General features: G+C 39.7%; 1 protein-coding gene across 2 annotated transcripts in view; it reads left to right on the top strand.

Annotated features, from left to right (window-relative positions):
- LOC148352992 (phospholipid-transporting ATPase IH-like) overlaps nt 1–24364 on the top strand; it is a 79730-nt gene that overhangs the window by 19774 nt on the left and 35592 nt on the right. For both annotated transcript variants that reach the window (XM_088352188.1, XM_088352189.1), the window contains exons 2-15: nt 6284–6406; nt 7932–8021; nt 11393–11473; nt 13014–13121; nt 14251–14379; nt 15925–16028; nt 16107–16157; nt 17023–17087; nt 18037–18118; nt 18201–18351; nt 19129–19326; nt 19400–19573; nt 21763–21929; nt 23614–23685. In XM_088352188.1, coding sequence (XP_088208314.1) covers nt 6284–6406; nt 7932–8021; nt 11393–11473; nt 13014–13121; nt 14251–14379; nt 15925–16028; nt 16107–16157; nt 17023–17087; nt 18037–18118; nt 18201–18351; nt 19129–19326; nt 19400–19573; nt 21763–21929; nt 23614–23685 — 1595 coding nt within the window. The remainder of the gene's footprint in view (nt 1–6283; nt 6407–7931; nt 8022–11392; nt 11474–13013; nt 13122–14250; nt 14380–15924; nt 16029–16106; nt 16158–17022; nt 17088–18036; nt 18119–18200; nt 18352–19128; nt 19327–19399; nt 19574–21762; nt 21930–23613; nt 23686–24364) is intronic.

Raw genomic sequence — 24364 nt, forward strand, 5'->3', positions numbered from 1 at the left:
ATCCCTTTCTGACCAGACGATGAGGAATGGACTTTGTCATCTTTTTTTGAAAAGGAAAAAGCTCTGTTGAAGAGTTAACTGCCTACTATTATTCGTCCATATCTCGGGACTCTCACTACACTGCTTCACTAAGCCTATTTGCTATAAGGGGCCGCCTACATACACTCATTCGCAGGATACAGGAAGCAAAACTTGGAAGTTAGGCTTTCAGATGTGTGGACAAAGATCTGCTCAGTCGCTCCTGCCATCTAATGGTGATTTAACATACTGAAATCATTCGCAAGGACTTGATAATTACCGATGAGCAGCGCCAAACCTTTTCTAAAAGTTTTTTTGAAATGAAACAAGAAGAACATATATTTATGTCTTGCACTCAGGGACAATACATTGCAATGAATGAGTTAAACGTTTGTAATTGGTACGTGAGTGGCTACTAAGTAGAGTCACTATTGTAAGGTATATTTGTATTTCCTACACTAATGGATAAACAAGTATAATGGCTCACCTGCTTGGTTGCCAGCTCCCTTTCTAGCATTGGTTGTATCTTGGAAGCTTGCTCCCCACTACCAGTGCCTTATTAGAAATGATTTGATGTGTCTTCTGGTATCAGCATTCTAACTCAACATTATCTACAACAGATCATCATGTTATATTTTTTTCAATATGAATGTGACTTGACTCATGTGGTGCAAATTTAGTCACCAAAAAATCATCAACCTGTTTTGATTGATATTCTTGCTTTTAAAATGTTTTCCAATATCCGGTCAACAACAACGTATTAGAATCATCAAATGAATGGATATCAGACCTGGATAACCCATAGCAAAGACAAAATAGTTATATTTTGTTTTTTTTTTAAAACAAAAACTACAGGGAGTGCAGAATTATTAGGCAAATGAGTATTTTGACCACATCATCCTCTTTATGCATGTTGTCTTACTCCAAGCTGTATAGGCTCGAAAGCCTACTACCAATTAAGCATATCAGGTGATGTGCATCTCTGTAATGAGAAGGGGTGTGGTCTAATGACATCAACACCCTATATCAGGTGTGCATAATTATTAGGCAACTTCCTTTCCTTTGGCAAAATGGGTCAGAAGAGGGACTTGACAGGCTCTGAAAAGTCAAAAATAGTGAGATATCTTGCAGAGGGATGCAGCACTCTTAAAATTGCCAAGCTTCTGAAGCGTGATCATCGAACAATCAAGCGTTACATTCAAAATAGTCAACAGGGTCGCAAGAAGCGTGTAGAAAAACCAAGGCGCAAAATAACTGCCCGTGAACTGAGAAAAGTCAAGCGTACAACTGCCAAGATGCCACTTGCCACCAGTTTTGCCATATTTCAGAGCTGCAACATCACTGGAGTGCCCAAAAGCACAAGGTGTGCAATACTCAGAGACATGGCCAATGTAAGAAAGGCTGAAAAACGACCACCACTGATCAAGACACACAAGCTGAAACGTCAAGACTGGGCCAAGAAAAATCTCAAGACGGATTTTTCTAAGGTTTTATGGACTGATGAAATGAGAGTGAGTCTTGATGGGCCAGATGTATGGGCCCGTGGCTGGATCGGTAAAGGGCAGAGAGCTCCAGTCCCCCTCAGACGCCAGCAAGGTGGAGGTGGGGTTCTGGTATGGGCTGGTATCATCAAAGATGAGCTTGTGGGGCCTTTTCGGGTTGAGGATGGACTCAAGCTCAACTCCCAGTCCTACTGCCAGTTTCTGGAAGACACCTTCTTCAAGCAGTGGTACAGGAAGAAGTCCGCATCCTTCAAGAAAAACATGATTTTCATGCAGGACAACGCTCCATCTCCACAGCGTGGCTGGCAAGAAAGGGTCTAAAAGAAGAAAAACTAATGACATGGCCTCCTTGTTCACCTGATCTGAACCCCATAGAGAACCTGTGGTCCCTCATCAAATGTGAGATTTACAAGGAGGGAAAACAGTACACCTCTCTGAACAGTGTCTGGGACGCTGTGGTTGCTGCTGCACGCAATGTTGATCGTGAACAAATCAAAGCACTGACAGAATCCATGGATGGCAGGCTTTTGAGTGTCCTTGCAAAGAAAGGTGGCTATATTGGTCACTGATTTGTTTTTGTTTTGTTTTTGAATGTCAGAAATGTATATTTGTGAATGTTGAGCTGTTATATTGGTTTCCCTGATGAAAATAAATAATTGAAATGGGTATACATTTGTTTTTTGTTAAGTTGCCTAATAATTATGCACAGTAATAGTCACCTGCACACACAGATATCCTCCTAAAATAGCAGCTTTGATATTAATGAGACTTTTGGGTTCATTAAGAACATGGTTGTTGTTCAATAATAAAATTAATCCTCAAAAATACAACTTGCCTAATAATTCTGCACTCCCTGTATTCTTAATCCTTACACAAAGTTTTTCTCATAACCTTAGAACTGGTTGGCTCCTGCCTCATGTTTATCATCACTTTGGAAATGTTGCCCTGTTGTAGGCGACTAGATGTATTTTAGAGGTTCTGGCTCACTCGCAACATTAAAGTAAAGTCATGTTTTTTTTTCTATAGCCTTTAATCACAAGAAGTCTCAGAGGGCACATGCGCTAATTCCCCTTCCAGGATGACCAGGCTGCAATGGATCTTGTAAGGGCATCTACAAATAATAAACTGACATTCTCATAATTAAATATCGTTCATTCATAACTATAGGATATAAGTGTGTTTTAAGCTTATATTTAAACAGATCCGCCGTGGTTGCAGATCAAACCTTGGAGAACAGAGCATTCCACAGTACCGGGGTCGGGATGGAGAACACCCTCAAACCTGCAGATTTCTTCTTGGCTCCTAAGATCACTAGTAGACCAGTATTTTCTGAGCAAAGTCTCTGAGCAAGAACATAAGGGGAAAATAAATCTGAAAGTCCATGCAAATTTATGTGTAATACCACCAGAACCTTAAATTCACATCTTAAACTGAAAAGGAGCCGATGCATGAATAGCAGGAGTACTTGTAGGAGTACTTGTACATGTCCAGTGTTTGTCTATTAGGACAGAATGATGCTGGAACAACCATTGCCCATCTAAACAAAGAGAGTTCATTCAGAAAATGAAAGAGGGCTAAATGAGGGACGCCACCCTCAACATGGCGTTCATTGGTGCGGCAAAGCATGGTGGCTACATGAAGATAGGACAAGACGCCATGATAGTGTGTTACTTTTTGTTGAGATTCTGTATGGAACCGTGCCGTAAAAACTGCTTAGGGTCAGAGATTGCTCTTTTTGGTACTACCTGAGACCGTCTGATTCAAAGCGTGACTGTCAAAAGGTGACCAAGAACCTTTTTACGGCAAAGGCAATAGCACTTTGCCGCAGTAATGGCAGGCCGCCGCCATTGTGTTTCAGCTAATAAAGACGAAGCATTTGGTGTCAGGTCCCGACTGGCCAGGTCTTTTGGTGTGATACAGTGAACACAGAGCCAGGGATGGAATGGAGAACCGGAGGTCGATTGGGATCAGTGAGGATTAATGATCAGATAAGTGCAAACAATAATCTGATCCCTTCCTCTGCGTACCCAGGTCCATAAAGCGCTTTGGGAATGTCAATATGAAGGAAAAGAAGAATGGAACAATGTGGATTGAAGGAGATTAAGGTTTAAATGGGTTTTCATGATGCAGTGGAACGTTTAACAGTGAACGTCATCTGTTCTGGAAGACTCATGATTTATCTATTCCTATTGAGTGCTTTGATCTTGGGTATTGCCGCCCTCTGGTCTGGTGCAATTGCAAGATTCTTGTACTTTACAAACCTCCATTTCATTAAAGCTCTGTAAAATTCCACCTCACATTTTTCAAACCTATATTCGATTGAATAAACTACAAGTGATTTGATAAGTCCTCATCTGATAAAGTACCTGAATGGACATTCTGTATTCAAAAAAGAAACATAGAAGATTTTTACTGGGCCTTAATGAAAAGCCGAAATCATTGATGACTAGGTTTTAATGTTATTTATTTATTCGTTTTGTTTTTTTTCATCTGCGAAGATGACACGAGCATGGAAAGTTATAGAACAATTTTGCAGCCACAAATCACTAGGTTTTCAATACCATATATTTTCACGCCCATACCGATTCAATACCCAGATTTTATGTAGTCATCGATATTGATACCACATACCGATATCATTGGCACATATCAAGCCTTTCCCTCTGCATATAGTGACCAAAAATCCCAACATGTTTTTGATTAATACTGCATTCATTAACAGCTATGTCTATTAATTTACTTTAGATTTTTGAATGTTAAATGGTCACTAGAAGGCAGCTGATACTGAAATTGGCTGAGATCGCAAGTACCAAAACCTTAAAAAGGGCTGGTGTCGGCACAGATTAGGATACTTGGTATCAGCACTCAATCATGACAACAAAAATATATATACACTCACACAGGACTCTATGCCGCACTTATCTATTGTGCTTTTTTATAATTGACATTTTTATACCAGCAATGTTTTTTTTATGAGTAAACATCTGTTCACACACTAGCTGTACATTTTTTACGGCGTGCATCTCAATTTCCCTCTATTTTTGTCAGCAATGACACATTCTCTTCTATTTAGCATGATTAGCATACAAGAATAAAACAATAAAATAATCCATCATTTTTCACGCGGGTTACGCTTGATAGGTAAACTACGTTAAGTAAAAACCATTAAATAAATGGTTTAATGAGTGCACGGATTATTTATGAAATCTCGACTTTTGTGCAGTTCGACTTCACAAACTTTAGGATCTTATTATGATGTCTTTAAAAACTGAACATTGCTTTTGTAAAGATTGTTGTTTGATCCAGCTTTTATATCGTGTATTGCAGCATTGTTTTCTCCCCTCCAGCTCTTGCACTCTCTCTGTGTTTCTGGGTCATGTTGCACCCACCCCTTCTCTCTTCTTGATGGGGTCTCAAGCCAGCTGACACTGTTGGCAGCTTGTCTATTTTTGTCGCTTCACCCCAGCCAGCGCCTGTTGATCGTTTCCTCCGCTGCAACTTAAAGATTTGCATCTCACTGCTCTCTCCTACCTCAAAGCTATCTCTTAATGTTTATACAGCGGGTAAAAGCGTCTCATCATCTATTTTTTACAGTTTCATGCCTTTTAAAAGAAAATCAATGTTATAGAAACAAGTTAACATTATATTTATCAACACAAAATGAATAACAGGAAGGGCCAATGCACAACACTTTAACTCATTCAATGCCCTGTATTAATATGCTTGTAAAGCATTGTCTCTTAGTGTCAAAACGTAAAAATGTTTTTTTTTTTTTATTTATTTAAAGAAACATTTGTAAAAGGTTTGGCGCTGCTCATCAGTATGCATTAGGCCTCTGGGAAATCACCTTTAAGTGGCAGGAGTGACTTTGATGAGATCTTTGTCCACACATCGAGGAAACCACTTCTGACGAACGAGTGTGTGTAGTTAGCCCCATACGATAAGTAGGCGTGGCGACGCAGTGTGGCTAAATCCGTGTGGGATAGACAAATACCAGCAGTTAACTCTTGAACAGAGCTTTTTCCTTTAAAAAAAGATACTGTCCCATTTGTCCCATTATTATCGTCTGGTCAGAAGGTCATAACGTTTTGTGCATGCAATCATCCCGGTGACCAAAGTCGGAAACATTGGGCTCTAAAAAGTTCTTGCATAGTTCATACATCAATCCAGTGTTCTTGCAGTGTGCTGGATTTGGAGGTATCACGTGTCAAAAAAAAGCACCAAAATAAAAGTTGTGTCTCAAATGCATCCTTTCACAAAAAGCCATTTTCAGGAAAACAAGTATTTTCAAGAAGCTTAGCAATGTTCAACTGGTGTTTACTTAACAATGGTTAAGGCTATTTTTTTATTTTCATTTTTTCTAATGAAAGATTGGGGTTCAAGCAGTTATCTCCAAGAAAGCCCATTGACCTTTATTTTGGGAGTAGGATAATCCAACCGAAGCCTTTACAGTACTTACCGTGTCCGTGCCAAAGTTGTGAGTGCTCATTAAAACAATGAAGTGCTTGTTCCAGAACTTTTCAATGAATAATCTGCAATGCCCGTTTGAGCTGTGTCAGCCGAGCCACGCTGCCAACGGATGTTTTCATCGGGGCCAAAGTGTTATGAGGCTTGCCCAATGAGGCTTCATGAAGACCACCTTGAATGTCCGACTGGATTATAATAAAATATTTTTTATCATACATGAGCAGTGAGGTTAAAAGCATTTTATTATATCTTCACCTATGCTTCTATATATGCATACCTTTGTTTCTCTCCAACAGTGTGCGGGGGAGGAGAACTGGGTCGACACTCGGACGGTCTACATCGGCCATAAAGAACCCCCTCTGGGTGCTGAGGCCTACATCCCTCAGCGTTACCCCGACAACCGTATCGTGTCCTCAAAGGTCAGAAGAACCACCTATTATTTAGAACTGCCAAGGGAATAAGGCATATTTTCTCTTCAAGCTATATTTAGTGAAAAAAAGGTTTTAGAGCTCAAAAAACTGAATGTGTTGTTTGTATCGAGATTTGAAACTAATGGACCAAATCAACATGATCTGTAGTTTGCCCCCACCCACACCCGCACCCCCCACCCTAAAAAAAACACAGTTCAAACTTTAGTTGGTGCTCAAACTAAGGCTAGAAGACATCAATAGATTTTGAACTTGCAAGGAGAACCAGGAGATGGGCTTTCAGATAAGCTATTCTATCCTTTATCTTAAACCCTCCTACAATCCACCCTCCCCCGTCTTTTTATTATATCCTCAAGGTTACAGAATACAAATCAGCCCTAAAAGAATAGCAACATTATTGGCCGATGGCAACAGTGAATTGTCAAACAACGAACAACAACAAAGCAAAATAAGGAACTAGCATCCCATCAAATCTCCTTTGCTTTCGTCCAATAGTAACTAACTTATCAGGGAACGATTTGAAAATTGTAAAGTGCGCTTGAATAACACTTGATCATTATCCTCCAAAACAATTTCTTCAAATGTTTAAAATAAATCACTCATGTCCTGCTACTATATGGTGAGGTTTGTGTCAGGTGAGGCACAGTCAGATATACGAATAAATGGACCTACATTTTATTCATCATATGATTGGAAGTGCAAGAAAGCGATACATAAACTGTAGTGTTGAAAAAAATCTTTTTAGCGTCCTTCCTTAACTTATAAATTAAGTCTATGCACTGTTCTTTTGAGTAAAATGCTTCAACAGATGGGTAATCCTTCATTATGAAAAAAAAGTCCGTGCAACAAGATTGAAAATTACTGCACAGGTTCCCTTACTGTTGGCTTGCTAGCACTATCACTCATTTGGGGCTGAGGTGTGCACCAACTCAGAATGCTTGCTCTTACTATCGCCCTCTGCCGTGAGGCAAGAGAATAGAGTGCCTCACTCTGCATTTACAGACGCCCAGTACAGTACTAAGTTACATACTAATCGCATTAAAATTATTCTTTATATAATGTGAAAATTCTGCGATTTTTCAAACCCAAAGCTAAATGAGAAAGTATTTTAGCACTGAATTAATATAAAAATGCTATATAATTTTAATTTAATATGGTCAAGAGCCTCACCTGTCTCTCGTGACTATGTCATTCCCAATACTCTGACTAAGAGCAGACCAAAAGCTCCTTTAAATCAATCTAAGTTGCTACTATTCTAGTGAAAATAGCATGTTTCTTTTATGTTTGGTCTTACTGATACTTTTGTTTTAAAACGCTATTTACTAATGTGTTAAGAGCTTTTACAAATATACAATATATGTATTGATTAGCTGGGGGGAATTTTTATGCAAATATGTACAACGTGTACAGCTCTTTTTATTATAAAATTTATTTTAAAAAAACACTCCGTTCAGTTTTGTTGTTTTAGAAATGATTGAATTTTGAGTGATGTTTATCCTGTTTTTGCATTTGATAGTACACATTCTGGAACTTCATCCCCAAGAACCTGTTTGAACAATTCCGAAGAATTGCCAATTTTTACTTCTTGGTCATATTTCTCGTTCAGGTAAGAGTGAGTCGTCTTGTTAGTCATTAAATGAATTTTCATGATTGTATAGTTCAGTCTAGATAGCCACTGTATACTTTGAAACGGCTGCTTTAATCACACATTCTATATTGTTATGCATTGTTTCTTTCTGTTTATTCCCGGGTCAACCATTTTTCATGAGATTTCAAGTGGCATCGTTTTTGTAAACTCTCTTTATGGTCGAATAGAAGACACAATGATATGTTTGCCTTAACTTCCTTAACTGATACTTCTACTTAATACTAAAGCAGGGATGAGCACATTTTTGGAATCGCAAGTAATAGCCTTTTATCATTTACTTTTGATAGTTGCTCACATATTTTTATTTTATTTTAAAAGAAAAAAATAGTGTAGAAAGAAGTAGATGTTATCAACACAAAATAAATTAGAGCTAGAGCCAATGCATTTACATTACTCTTTCCTTTATTATTATAATTTCAGATTCAGCATTGGGTTCTTCAAAATTTTGCAAAGGTGCAGGGCCAGGAGGAAAAATAATGACTGATACAGTGTCCAATACGGGAAATTGGTAATTAAACAGTAAGAATTAAAGCAAAATGTTATATGTCTTTTTTTAAGCACGGCAATTGATAAAAAAAGAAGTGTTTTTTTTGCTCGGCATTTGATTTTTGTAGCAAATCATTAGGTGTGTTTTTTTCTTAATAAATAAAATGTAAACAATTTAAATCTTTTACAAAATACAGAAAGATGTAGCCATTATATTTACGTAATTATAACGTTGGACTTGAGCGCGGTACACTTTAATGTGCATCTAAGATGCCTTATAAATAATATATATTTTTATGGGGGGGGGGGGGGGGGGGGTCAAGGGGACTCTGGGTACACCAGGGTCTCTAATGGGTTTGTGCTTGCTAAAAATGCAACACAGTGACTTATTTCCTCAAAAAATAGCACAACTTATTTGTGAGCTTGTTAAATTCCACTAATGGGGCCACACTTGTGTGTCCTCATATGATTAGCATTCGTTTAAAACATATTTAAAGCTACGTGCATCATAGCTGCTAATTACCCTCATCATTGTTCTCTCACCTCTCCAATCTATTTGTGCACTGTCCATTTTTCATTTTCTTTTAAATGAAGGGTCAAATGTCGACTTGAAACGGATAGAAAACTAAACAAACAAAAACCTAACTGTAGTTCCGGTTACCAATTGTGCGCCTTGATGGACGGGATGGTGTACTTCAAACGGTGTTAAATGTGGTCTGAATGCGCCATATTTTGGGGGGAATGTTTTTTAAGATTCTATTTTTACTATTTTCGTTCTGCGAGCCAGGTACAAAAGCCCAATGGGCTATAAGCAGCCCGCGGGTCATAGTTTGCCCATGCGTGTGCTACAGAGGCTCTTTAAAGCAACTCTTCACTCTAAAGAAAAACAATGTTCTGCAGGCAGGTAATGTTGCCTGTTTCATATAATAAACTTTGTACTTTACCTTAATTGTATTCTCAATTATTAACCGGACGTTTACAGTATGGAGCAGAAAGCATCAGAGAAAATAGTGACATGGGAAAAATGTAATATACGGGCTTGAAAATCTCTCACCTATAGAAAAAATACATTGTTTTGAACTCAAAATGATGACCTTCATGAATGGTATAGATCTGAGGAGAAAATGTTTTTCAAGTGGGGAGGGGGGTATTGTGAGATTTTCCAGAGTGAATCAGGCGTTTAGGTGGTGTGGGGTTTTGGGGTTTTTAAGGGTTATTGATCTATCTTCGTTATTCATTATCCATTATCCGTTATCGGTCAGTTCATAATACGCTACAAAGCCTAGGAGCCGGGACACTTACTCTCAGCCAAAAGGCCAAGCTAAGGTCCTAGCCCTTAAGCCTTCACATTAACGGGATGCTCGTGAATTTCATAGTTACGGGACGGCTATTTCTAACAGCTAGTGTGTTTGAATTAAGATTTGTCTAGTCAGGAGTACTGTATTTATTCTTGTGTAACGTGCATTAAATTTTATCTCATTATCACACTATGTTTATTCACGGTACCAGAGATGAATGCTAGTGAAAACAGAAAGTTGCCCCGAAAGATATAACTACAAGCCTACGAGCACGACAGGGGAAACAACTCTTGTGCATCTGATGATGAATCACACTGTGGAGGACATGCAATAAATACATTGTAAATCTTATGTTGGTTTTGTATTGTCCTTTTTAGTGCCTCTTAGTGGCTCAAAATAACTTTCATTCAGGAAAAAAAACATTAATTTGAATACTAGGCACAAATGCCAGAACTATCAAACCAATGTTAATTTTTAAAAATAAAAAAACCATAGGTCAAGAAATTTGTAAGTTTCTACATAGTGGAATCCCTTTAGTAAGGTCACCACCATATTTGTCTGGAAACTTGCTTCTATGCTGTGCTCTGTGGCACTGGTTTTCTTTCTCATTATACAATGCACAATACAATAGACAATGCAATGTCAACTAGTGCTCAAATATTACACACTGGGGCTTGAACTGACTGGAATCATGTCTGCATGTATCCAACAATGTTTGTCACTTTCAATGTTTAATTTAATCTGAGAGAAAGTCTTATACCATTTTGTACTGATTTTTAATCAAACATTAGCCGTGCGTGTTATACACAGATAAATTCGATATTTCCTCCACACCCTTCTCACTTTTTTAAGCCCTGATTTATTTTCATGCCAAAATGATTGTGTTTTTTTCTGATTTTAGCCTATTTATTCTCAATTTTCCCATTTGCAATTTTTCAATGTGGAGCTGCAAGAATTGCAAAAAGGAGTAAACTATGAAAAGTAATATAGTCCATAAAGAAATGTAATTGTCAGATGATTTTGGAACATTTTACTTTATTATGTTTTTTTCTGTGCGGCACGGCGGATGGGTGGTTAGCGTGCAGTCCCCACGTTGTGGGGGTTCAGGGTTCAAGTCAGACTACCGCAGCCACACAGTGTGGAGTTTGCATGTTCTCCCCATGCTTGCGTGGGTTTCCTCCGGGCACTCGGTTTTCCTCCCACAGTCCCAAAAACATGCATGTCAGGTTAATTGGCCAGTCTAAATTGTCCCTAGGTGTGAATGAGCGAGTGAGTTGTCTGTCTCTGTGTGCCCTGCGATAATGGGTGGATGGATGGATGTTTTTCTCTATTCAGAATTAGTATCGTTGCATTGATTGTTTGTGTGTGTGTGTGTTTTAAATCACTGCCCTCAATTTTCTTACTGTAGCCCACATTCATTAGACCTGCAGCATAGTTTAGTATGCCCATAGGAATTCCACAACAAAGGAAAACCATCAAGCTTGCGACTGATCATAAAAGGAAAAAAACTCGCACCTGATACATCTCCTGCTCTTTCCCTTCAAGCTCATCATCGACACCCCTACCAGCCCAGTCACTAGTGGCTTGCCCCTTTTCTTCGTTATCACCGTTACGGCCATCAAGCAGGTATATACCACACACAAAAATGCATGTTCACTTCCGGCACACACCTTGCAGCCCCCGGTCTACAATCAGCTGTTCTATTATCTCTACATGCACACATTCCTCTCTGGGTATATTGAATATGCCTGCTGATGTGAAAAAAATGCTAATGAATGCTCTCCTCTGTTCATCACCGGAGCCCCAGGGGAGATGCAGCCGTCCCCTTGATCGGCGCTTCTATCAGTGATAGATGGGGTCGTGCCAGCTAAACAGAAGCGAAATTTAGCAGGACATAAATCTTAACATGTGACACGTCGGCCTGAAATCAAGCGAGCGGGTCACCCAGCTCCGTGTGCACAACTATAATTAATCAAACCTGCTCGATTTACATTTGCACAATTTTCCGCTCGGCCTTCTCCACCCTTCATACTCTTTTTCTTAAAGGTGTTTCCAAACAGATTTTTTTTCAATTTGGCACAGAAGGTGTAGTGTGGCGAAACCCATTACCACAGCCTGTGAGGCAGCTCCAAAACAGACGGCAATTGTACTGAACAGCAATTGCATGGAGCTTATTTCTTCTTGAAGGAATTGGAACTTCGCTTACCCTGTCGCTAGGGTCGTTGTGAATGTTTATTTGGTGTTGCATGCTTCCACCGCTTAAAGCTGCGTGAGATTAACCTCTTACAGTGTGTGTTCCTTGTTTGCCCTCTCCTCCTTTTCAGTAGTTTTAAACGAGGCGTTTGTCGGGATTGGTATGATATTTATCCAGCTAGCTACCGTTAGCGTCGGGGCTGCCGACGACTTTGTTCTGTCTGCTCCTGGTTGACACTTGTTGGCTGCCCGCTGTGAGTTGTTTGGCCGGTTAGCCCGGCTTTAGTGCCCGGTTTGCCATGTTCCTTGGTTTGCATATTCCTGGCTGGCTTTGCATTTGTAGCGGTTGCCGTTTTTTGTTCTTGGTCCGCTATTAACCTGGCTGCTCACTACATGATCTGATCGCCAAGCCTGGCATTAGCGCCAATGTTGCTGTGTCCCTTTGTTTATTCCCGGCCAGCTTCACGTTCGTCACTATTGCCTCTTTTCGTTTTTTGTTCGCGGTTAGCCTGACTGCTCACTGCTTGTTTTTGGGTCGGCCAGCCTCGTGTTTTACCGCCGAAGATGTGGCGCCCTTTTGTTGATCTGCCCCAGTTAGCCCCCATTGCCTCTTTTTGGCTCCTCACCCTTAGTTGTATCGTTATCTTATCCACCTGTGGCACAATACCTAGGCTTCTCCACAAAAAAAAAAAACACCAAATCTTTGCTTTAAACACTTCTTCGTCCAATTAACACGTAAAAAGACAAGGCGGCTTGGCTTGCTAAGGTGCTGGTGTATCTCCATTGACATCACAGCTCAGGTTGACAAAGACAAGACATACTGTCTTTAAAAGGCATTATTTCAGTAAATAATTGGAATAGATAGATAAAATATACATAAACATTTTTTTAATTAAAAAAACATGTACTAATTCCCTAACATTTTGCATGTTTAAGACTTTTGTACTACCTTTAAACCGTCTCCTCCTCGCAGGGATATGAGGATTGGCTCCGACACAAAGCGGACTGTTCCATCAACGAGTGTCCGGTAGACGTGGTGCAGCGGGGGAAAGCGGCGAAGACCCAGAGTCACAAGCTGCGGGTGAGGCGAACGGCTCTTGATGTTGTAATAAGGTCACGGTTTACGAGAGACTCAAAACAAGGAGAGAAGACATCAATGAATTCAGACTTGCAAGAACACGAGAGGACTGTTATTAAAAGCCTCACAATGCCAAATTCCAAATGTGTTCTAAAACCCTAAAACAAGTGCATGCAGGACGATTTTTGGGTAGGGGTTTGCACCTCCACATGAAAGAGATACTGGTTTTCATGGATACCAGTAGCAGGAAAAACCTCCTGATCTGACTGATACAGCACTTTTATCATCTGTTGTTGTTTTCCGGTGTTTTAATTGCTACATAGCGTCGCTCATCATACTGATGCTGTCAGTTGTTTTGGAGTTGTAAAAGCTTTGCGTTTACTATCTCGTGAATTTGAAGTTGTACAAATTTACATCGTGATTCTGTAGAAGAATGCATTACCCTATCCAGAAATCAAATGACATTATCCTGTACCCATATTCTTAAATTTAATCTTACTTTTAAAAGTAATGATTCTAAGTTCCTTTTTCCTTCCATCTAGCTCTGAAATATAAATCTAACACTTTCTCATAAAGTTTAAAATAAAAAATAAATAAAAACAGATCAAAAACCAAAGCAGCTTATTGCATTATTCCTTGTGAACTTCGCTGCGTAAACTGTCTGTCTTGATGTTTTTGCTTGATGTATTACAGCCGCTCTAATCTTCCTCAATGTCTATCACACAAGAAAATAAGTGTTATTCCTAATAAATTCCACATTCACGTGCAGGGTAATGTGTCCCCTGCCGTATTATTTCCTTCGCCATGTCTGCCCCCCTTTTACAACTCCCTCATCCCCCGTGGTCACGAGTGTCTCTCTTGTGTTCCGTGGCCGTGTTTTATGGATCAAACGAAGCGGATTAGCCCGTGAGCCGGCAGAGAGAATAATGACGAATATATTAATCACTCAGATTCGCAGAGCATGTGTCATGTGTACAGTTGCCATGACGACTTTTTTTCATCCTCGCCACGTAAGCTGCTGGCTTGGCATTACCGGTTATGCAACTTCCCAATCCCTAAAAAAGAAAGTGTGTTGGTGTGGGGAAAAGGGACTTCATCTATTATGCATGTTGCTATTGTGTGGCTGTGGCAGGTGGGCGACATTGTGGTGGTACGGGAAGATGAAACATTCCCCTGTGACCTCATCCTGCTCTCCTCCAGCCGACAAGATGGCACCTGCTACGTCACCACCACCAGCTTGGACGGGGAGTCCAGTCACAAGGTGACATGATGACAAAAGCTTAAATTATGAGAAGTAACGCTGTGGTTTTTTTGTTTTAGTTCATGAGCGAAAGCAATAATCCTTTCCCGTACCTTTGTTTTATAATTATATCTGTTGAAATGTTTTTTTTTTCATTTGCTCAGTTCCAGCATTCTCTACTGGTTGCTACCCTATTTTCCAGACTATAAATCACAGGTTTTTTTTCCAGTTTGTCTGGGGATCCTAATTATACTCCGGTGATACTTTTCTGTAAAAGTATTGACACATTTTCCAGGGTATATCATTTTACATGTTTTTACCGCACTAAACCGCAAGAGGCCGCTCTAGGCCTGTGTTGGTAATTTCAACCTTGCCGATAAATGCTTACCCCCTCACAGTGGAAACATCACTTAAATTACTTTGTGTTTTGTTTTTCGGGAAAATGTAAAAGACCAGTAAAGCACAGAGCATTTTCCCCTTGTATAGGAATCACTTTTGAGCAAGTTGAACATATTTACTTTGACGAAATGACACCATATTTTTTACTAATCAGGAGACGAATCTTCAGCAGATAAGGTATCATTTCCCCAAAGTAAACATTTTTCAACTTTCCCAAAAGAGATTTTTATGGATAAAAACAACTGAACAAAAATGGCACCAAAAAAAGTCAAGTCAAGTCAAGTCAAGTCATTTTTATTTGTATAGCCCTAAATCACGAAGAGTCTCAAAGGGCTTCACAGATTGTTACACTATATTACACAAACTATTTTCAACCGACAAGAGGAGTAGGTTATTCGTATGCAATGGAGTAGAAGTGAGTTTTAAGTTTAGATTTAAACATTTCCACTGAGGTTGCAGATCGAATCTCAGGGGGAAGAGCATTCCACAGCAAATCTTATTCTTCAGAGTACAAGCTGTGAATATTGAAATATGCAGAAAAAAAGCAGAAAGCAGAGGTGACAATGAGTCTGATGTAAGCAACGTAGAAGCAAAAGGCGGAAGCGGTCGGATTGTTTACCGTGAAAAGAACTCTGCATGCACCTCGTTTTGACATTATTTATGAAAAAATGTCGGTCAAAATGAGCCTCAACAATCTTCAGTAACTGACCTTATTAATAGTTCATAAAGGTTATCAAATAATCAAACGTCACAAAGTGAAATAAAATGCACTGAAAAATAAGCCTTTGTCTGGGGAGCAGGTATTGTTGATAGTTTTTCTTAGTTTATATGGTGTGGCTCTGCCCCTGAAAAAAAATTTCCAAATATTTTGCTTTAATGGCTAAAAAGGTTCCAAACCCCTAACATAGTGCTTAGAGACTGGTCTAAGTTATAATGATAGTGCATGGTTAGTGAATGAAAAAGAATAGTGCGTCGTGGCAATAGTGCAATAAAAAGAAGGGCAATAACATTTAGAAGCAACAAAATCCCCAAGATAAGTCACATGGTATATATTTTCACAGTTCTGTGCAATACCTTCCCGCAGTAACAATGTTGAATGAGAACCCTATGATTATCCCACATCTAACCAAATACTGTTTTGAACTTACATTACCTCTTATTCCATAGACGTACTACGCCATACCAGACACAATGACCTTTAGGACAGACCAGGAAGTGGATTCCCTTCATGCCACCATCGAATGTGAACAACCTCAGCCTGATCTCTACAAGTAAGTATGACACCTCTCTGATGTCAAAAGTCTAGATCACTTTCCTTAAAGTCTTTCTTTGGTTTTGTTCGCCTGCAGATTTGTGGGACGTATCAGCATTTACAACGATAAAGAAGAGCCTGTTGCGAGGTGCTTGTTTATATGATCATAAATTAACCACTCTTAAAATAATTCAATGTCATAAGTTTGTTCCTTGATAAATGTATCGTAAATTCCTTACTACAAGCCTCTACTTTTTTTGCTCCAACACTGCTGCTTTAAATACGGTGCTGCTTATTCTTTTTAACAATGCATGCGTTCTAAGTACATAATGCCGCGGTGACCTTTTGAAACACTCATGATCCCCAAAGTTACTTGATGTTTTTGCTAACTATATTAATATAATACAAAATAGGAAAAACGGTAGGTTTGACAGTACTTTATTCAACATTTACAACATCCTCACAATAGGTCAACGTTTTCACCTGCAATACAAGGCCTCAATTCATCCTTCTGAATTGAACAGCAGTGTAAGTTATCAATCAAAAACGCTACGCTTCTCTTTCCGTATGTAAATGTCAGGTCGCCGAAGTTTCCTTTAATTCTCGGGGAAAGATAACAAGTGAATGCAATCAGATCCATTACCAAAACAACACACGTCTGTCTTGCAACTTGACACTATTCTCCACAGAATAGTTGCCCCAGCGCTGGCGTCTATAAAAATAGGCCTCACACTTTATGTGGCGGAGCCGTTATTAACGTTGTCTTTCGTTGCAGGAGTGAATATGTGCTTTTTTTTTTTAAAAATCACCACTTTGAATGGTCACATGAATGGACATGAATTAATTCATTTTTATGGCTGTTTAAACCTGCGGGTTGAAATTCTGTGCAACTTTTCCGAAGACACTATTACGTGTCGTTTTTAAACCGGTGCGCTGTGTAGTCCGGAATTTACAGTACTTTTAGTCTAACAATAAAATCCCATGATGTCCAATCTCTCTTCTTTTTTTTCAAGACCCCTTGGTGCTGAGAACTTACTACTCAGAGGTGCAACACTGAAGAACACACAACATATTTACGGTGATACTCTGCTATAAATCGGTGGTTTTCAATTGGTCCGACTTCAGGACTCACCCTAATTAGAAGCTGCAACTCAAATCAAGCATACATTTCCACTCCTCAAATGTATAAAATTAAATGATGGTGCAAAAGAATGTTGCACAAAGTATGAACTCAAAGGGGGGGCAATATTTTTGCAACACCTACTTTTCATTTTTTTCTGTATGTTAGCACAATATAAAATGTTATAAACATTTCGTTTATATTCTCACATGTTATGGATTCTTAGAACCTTTGTTTTTTTCGTTTGTATCTATAACTGGGGTCCTCATTTAGCGTACCGCGGTCCACTACCTGACCTCGGCACACCTCTCTGTGGACCCAGGGCGAATGGCACTTTTTTAAACAAAATGAAAACAACTTTTTTTAAACATGTATTTGTTCGGCACCGATCTATTGTCATGCGCTATTATTATCATTATTTCCTGCGTGACATGGTATTATGGGCTGTCATCTCTATGACAACAATGCGCTGATTGGCTAAGAGAGCGTGAACGCTGCTAGCTTGACTGGACGTGTCATACCTGATAAAGTGGCTGATCTGTTGCTAGAACCAGATAAAGAAGAATACATTCATTTTTAAAAAAACAACAACAACATGGGTAAGGGTTAGTGTAAGAGGTTTAAGTTGAGGGTTAGAGGTTTAGGATTGAGGTTAGGGTTTGAGGGTTAGGGTTTAGAGTCAAGATTAAAGGGTTAGGGTTAGTATTATGTTAGGGTTTAAATGAACATCAGTTATTTGTTTATTTTCCTAGCATTATTTTTCCAAAGCAAAGGCAAGAGATCAAGAGAAAACGTGTCCGCGCCCCCTTTTGGGTCCTGACCCACCAGTTGAAAAACAATGCTTGAAATAATGTCTCTCCATGTCTAATGTTGTTGTCATAGTAACCGTTTGTTCCCACCTGCTCAGCTGTTGCCATCTATACTGGCATGGAAACCAAGATGGCTCTCAATTACCAGTCAAAGTCTCAAAAGCGTTCTGCCGTGGAAAAGTAGGGTCTCGTCTGACCGCACCTTATTATGTTTTGAGCCATTCTGATGATCTCATCGGGACTTCTCGGTCTCCCCCCACAGATCCATGAACGCTTTTCTGATTGTGTATCTGTGCATCCTGATCAGTAAAGCCGCCATCAACACCGTTCTCAAGTATGCCTGGCAGTGGTCTCCGGACCGGGATGAACCCTGGTACAACCGCAGAACGGAGAAGGAGCGAGAGCGCCACGTGGTGAGTTCATGTTAGATGTGTTTATTTTACATAACATAAGGGACATAACATAAGTGAGAGAGACCTGGAAAAAAAAGAGAATAAAAATGGAGGGGTTTTGGTCATTTTTATTGTCTGTAGTTTGTATTATTTGTTGTGCTTTGTAGCACACGTTTTTCAGTTGCACTACACCGGGGGTCAGCAACAAGCGCTTCCTCGTGGCTCCCTGGGGCTTTTTCAAAAACGATAAGGTAGATAGGTAAAAATATGTTAACTATCATATAAGCGTGCATTTATTGAAATATTTGTGGTTGGATAAATTTATATTACTTACCATGAGCCTCATATAAAGGTGATCACCATTTATTTGCACTCTTCTGACTGTAATGTAGTTGATGAATTTCTTTTCAATGGCTGCTAAAATACTAGCGACTGCCGGGCTTTGCAGTTTGTTTTGAGGGCCACATTGACTTGTGCGCCGGCCCTGCTGTTTAACTGACAGCATAAACCAGCCTATCACGGATTGCATGCCGACCTAACACACACACACACACACACACATGCCCCGTGACGGCATTTGCTGTGTGCTGTCAGCTGCAGAACATAATGCACAATATATTGATATCAATCACACTAAAAATAATCTGCAAATCAGTGAACCAGTGTTAACCAAGCGCAAAGTAGCGAGAGTTCTCTATCCTTTGTATAATTAATTTATTTTTGTGGAACCGTTTCTTATTGCAATCCCCCCTGTGTGTTCCCATTATTCCTTTAAGACATAGCTTATTTCACTCGCAGGTTGTACGTGCGTTCACTGACTTCCTGGCCTTCACCGTGTTGTTCAATTACATCATTCCCGTGTCCATGTACGTCACGGTAGAGATGCAGAAATTTTTGGGCTCCTATTTCATCACATGGGATGAGGAGATGTTCGACGAGGAGTTGGGGGAGGGAGCTCAGGTCAACACCTCTGACCTTAATGAGGAGCTGGGGCAGGTACTTGCTCGTTTCTCTACTTGTAAACATTTTATTAACAGACTCGTCAGCATTTGTTTGTCTTCGTTCGCAGGTGGAATATGTTTTCACTGACAAAACCGGCACTCTGACGGAGAACAACATGGAGTTCATCGAATGCTGCGTAGATGGGAACGTTTACATTCCGCACGCAATCTGCAACGGTCAAATCCTCAGCGCTGCCTCCAGTATAGACATGATAGATTCATCCCCTGGTGGATACCGCAGAGTAAGTGTGTCCCTCAAAACTACCTGTACAACCATAAATGTTTTCTTATTGTGTGAGCACAACATTCATAATATCCCTAGCAGAAGTCTAAATTTTGGCTTAATCCTTTTGTCCATCCATTATCTGCACTGTTCATCCTTACTAGGGTTGCTGGAGCCCAACCCAGCTATCCAGGCCAGTAGGCACCCTGAACTGGTTGCCAGCCAGCCGCAGGGCACATCAAGACAGACAAGCATTCATGAAATCATTCATACCCAGGGAAAATTTTGGAGTCACCAATTTTCCTGCCGCGCATGTGTTTTGGAGTGTGGGAGGAATCTGGACTCCCCAGAGTAAACATACGCAGGCATGGAGAGAACATGCAAATTTCGCACAGGAAGGCTAATGGCTGGACTTGAACCCATGACCTCAGAACTGTTTCACGCATGCGCTTATCAGGGGAAAAGCCATAAAAGCAAAAATAATTATTTTTTTTGTTGTTTGTTGTTGTTTTTGTCTTAAAGAGAGAGAGCGCCACTCAATACATTTTAAGACAAAACTCAACAAAACTGCTAAACCCACTCTTTAAACAAAGGCTAATTCTTAGCACATTTGATTTAAATACATGATGTTTGATGATTTGATATAATCTTAGAAATAATAATTTTATAGCCTGTATCCCATATAAATATACCACTTAGAATTTGTCTCCCTCCCGCAGTTACATTAAGAGTGTTGAGGCTCATTGTGACGGACAGTTTTGTCTTAACGGTTTCAAAAAAAAGGTGAAAGCAAATAAATACTGCAAACAAGGATACTAAGGTTTTAACCTTTAATGCAGACAGCGCAGGGCAAAGGAGAAAGAGTACGGGTGCCCCTTGTGTTCAGACATTCCTACCACTCACCCAATCAAATTGCTCTATGTGCTTTGCTATCGCTTTTGGGTTTGTTCGGTGGCTTTTCATCATAAAGTGTCTCAACAATGAACATAATTAGTTTAATAAGCTTCCATATTAAGTATCATTCAGCAATTTACAGCCAACACAGGGTCTGTTGGTGTGACACCTTAAATGTAAACTGTTGTTAAAATTGTGTCCTATATATACGGGACTGAAACCTTTATGCATCCATACTGTCTTGGTATCGCATGTGCGGCAATTATCTCTATATGTAGCAATGTATTAAAGAATTGCATGAGTTCATTTTATCTCAGAGCCATATGTACTCATGAAAAAAGCCATATAAGCCTCGCGAACAATAGGTTCCCGGCCCGTGTGCTTACCCCTCAGCCGCCCTGCTGCCCTTCACCTCATCCTGTAGTTCAAAATAGCAATATATAAACTGCAGCAAAGAAAAAAATGTTTTATTGTCTTACTTTAGCTGATAAATTACAGTAAGTCTTTGCGGTTTTCATTTTGAATAAAAGTATCAATAGATAGGTAACCCTCCATTATGAATATTGTTTGGGGTTTAGGTGTGCGCCAAATCAGAATCCTTGGTCTCAACACAGCCCTCTGCCATGAGGCAAGAGAATTGTGTGCCTCAGTCTGCATCTGCAGACACTTAGCACAGCAATACCTTACATACAAAGTGAATAAAAAATGTTCATGATATAATGTGAAAATCCAGATTTTGTAAAAGAAACCAAAATTTGTGGATTTAAATGAGGGGAAAAAAAGTAAACACTGAGTAAATATAACTATTTAAAATATTTTTATTGCCTACAATTTTGGGGAAACTTACAATTTGAAAGTTTTCTAAGTCGAGATGAGAGCCTCAGTCAGCTCATCTCTCAAGGACGAAAAAACTATTTTTAAAAATATTTTGGGGGGTTTGGGTTGGTGTTTGGGCTGTATTTTAAACAGACCTTTTCTTATTTCTAACATTTTCAGGCTACAGTAACAAAAAAACAGGGAACGAGCATTAAATCACTGTCCACCCCCCCTTCTTTCCTGATTCCTAATGTGTTGCGTGTCCCAGAACAGTAGTGCTAAAAGTAAGATAAAAGAAGGTAAACACAGTGGGAAATAACTTTAAAGGCTCTTTAAACTCAGAGGGGCATTGTTAACACACACTTAATAAGAGAAATATTCTACTTTCAACTTTTAAAGGACACCTAAAAACAACGCACCCAACCTTTAAGATATGTTTACTTTTTACTTTTTACTTTGCCTCATTTTTCTTACCCTTATTCAATTCTGTGTTTGCAGGAGCACGAGGATCTATTCTTCCGGGCATTGTGTCTGTGTCACACGGTGCAAGTCAAGGAAGAGGAGACTGTGGACGGTATCAAGAAGGGCATCCATCAAGGCCGACCAACCTCTTTTTACATTTCGTCTTCCCCAGATGAGGTGGCATTGGTGGAGGGGATGAAAAGGTCAAAATTTCTGAGCAACGCTGCACATTCTTTAGTTTCTAGACTATATGTTGGCTGCGGCTGCATCGGCTCGCTACAACGGGTCAGGTGCAATCGACATTTCGTTCTGTGTACATTGTTACACAGAATGACAATACAAGGAAATTATTATTATTATTATTATTATATGACATACCGTATTTTCACAACTATAAGGCGCACCTGGAAGCCTTTATTTTTTTTCAAACGCTGACCATGCGCCTTACAATAGAGTGCACCTTATATATGGATCAATATTGAGTCACAAGATCTCGCAACTAAGGCAGGCAGCCGCTGACTAGATTTTCCCCTGGAGGCGAATTAGGCCGCGGTGTATACTGGGATATATATACTGGCGTTTAATTTCCTAACCAATGTGTCAATCATCATTTGAATCGGTCACTATTGGCAAAGTTATTCGAAGGTAAAGGAGCCGGGTCTTTTTTAGCATTTACAGGCTCGCTTAGGCTAAAGGGGGGGGCAAAACAAAGCCTGCAATTGGCCGAAAAAGATGTGAATCACACGTTTGGTTGCTCTACAGCCTGGAGAAAACTTTTTTTTACTACTGTAGTCTGTATTTGTAAACAAGAATTATGTGGCTAAACAGACAGCTAGCAACAAGCAACGTCCATCGATGCAGATTCTTCTCGGCGGATCCCCTTAGGTTTGCTGCCTAATAAATTTATAGTTTATAGTTTTTTAAAACAAGGAGAGAAGTCATCAATGAATTTTGAGCTTGCAAGGAGAACAGGAGAGGACAGTACAAAAGTATTCAAATTGTAAAATACACATAAGAGATCAACACTACAGAGTGTGGTATTCAAAGAACAGCAACATGATGAGCCAATAATGATAATGATGTAAACAGTGCATAATAGTCAAAATGACCAATAGCAGTGAGCCAAAGTGAGGAACAACAGTGCTCCATAAAAGTCAAAATAATAAACAGCCTTGGCATCCTGAGCAATTTTCTTTGCAAGAATCCAAATGTAAAAACAGAACCGCTAAAAACAATCAGTGGGATCATTGTGATATGTAATCAGGAATGACTTTGGCCTTTTTTTAATGTTTTAAATGTAATTCAATCTGGTCATCCTGAAAGGGGGAATACCACTTGTGAGGTCCCTTCTCAAGATTTCTTTTTCTTCACGCTGAAGTTTTGAGTTGTTCCTTGCCCGCATGTTGGTTTAAGATCAGGTAATTGTATAATTGTAATCCTGTGCAGTCCTTTGAGACATTTTTGTGATTAAGGGCTATATAAATAAATGTGACTTGACTTGACTTTTTATTGATTAGTCCTGATTTAACTTGGCCTTTTTTACAAATAACAAAAAAAAGCCTCAAAACAGGATTTCAGAGACTTACATGAGGTTATTGGTTGAATAAGACCGCAGAGTAATGTGATCCCATGAACTCAGAACTGTGCCACAAGAGATGCATTGAAGTCACAGTAGATTGCATACAAGTCCCGTTTAGTTGGAAAAGGGAACAATCTTAAAAAACAACGGATTTCACCCAATACGGTACATGCTGTGGTCACCCAATCCATCGTCTCTCTTTTACACGGCGACAATCAGTGAGGTTTCCTAAATGCGGCATACGGGTATCTGTTGCTTTTGAAGCTAGCAAATTTATTTGGTCACATTATGGACATTTTCTTCTGCAGGCTGGGCTACACCTACCTGAGACTGAAAGACAACTACATGGAGATCCTGAACAAAGATGACGAGATTGAAAGGTGTGTGCGCCAAGTCGTTGCTGTGGTTACACAACGGGCAACGTGATGCTATTGATTAGCCAATGGGGGATGTGAATACGGTGATGTAACAGCTCAATCACATTAACCTTCCAATCCACCCTTTGTGCACATTTAAACTGCAATTTGCTGTAGACTTTCTGAGGATAGGGAAATAGGGTCCATAGTCTTAACTCTCATTTTGTAAGTCAAATGTTGATATATGGCATCCATTTGGGGTTGTTAGTTCAGACAAGCGTCACATTTTGCCCCCAACCTGAACATTTATTTTACTTATAAGCCAGGAAGGCACTGTTAGCTATTTAAGTCACTTTAAAAATTGCAAAAATGCACAACTATCCATCACGAGAAACATCTTTTTAGGTCTATCAATCAAGTCAACATCACGCCAAGGAGCCTTTTTGTAGCGTACTCAAGAAAACTCCAGGCCCGGACAACATTCCGGGGCGGGTACTTAGGGAGTGCGCCGATCAGCTGGCTTGTGTACTAACAGACATTTTCAACACCTCGCTAGACCAAGCCATAGTACCATCATGCTTCAAATTTGCCAACATCATCCCAGTGCCAAAGAAACCCCAGATCTTATCATTCAACGATTACCGGCCCGTTGCACTGACTCCTATCATAATGAAGTGCTTTGAGAGACTGGTTAAAGAGCACA

Source organism: Urocampus carinirostris, chromosome 14 (genome assembly GCF_059441175.1).
Source record: "Urocampus carinirostris isolate Australia breed hairy pipefish chromosome 14, RoL_Ucar_1.0, whole genome shotgun sequence".
Classification (NCBI taxonomy): Eukaryota; Metazoa; Chordata; class Actinopteri; order Syngnathiformes; family Syngnathidae; genus Urocampus; species Urocampus carinirostris.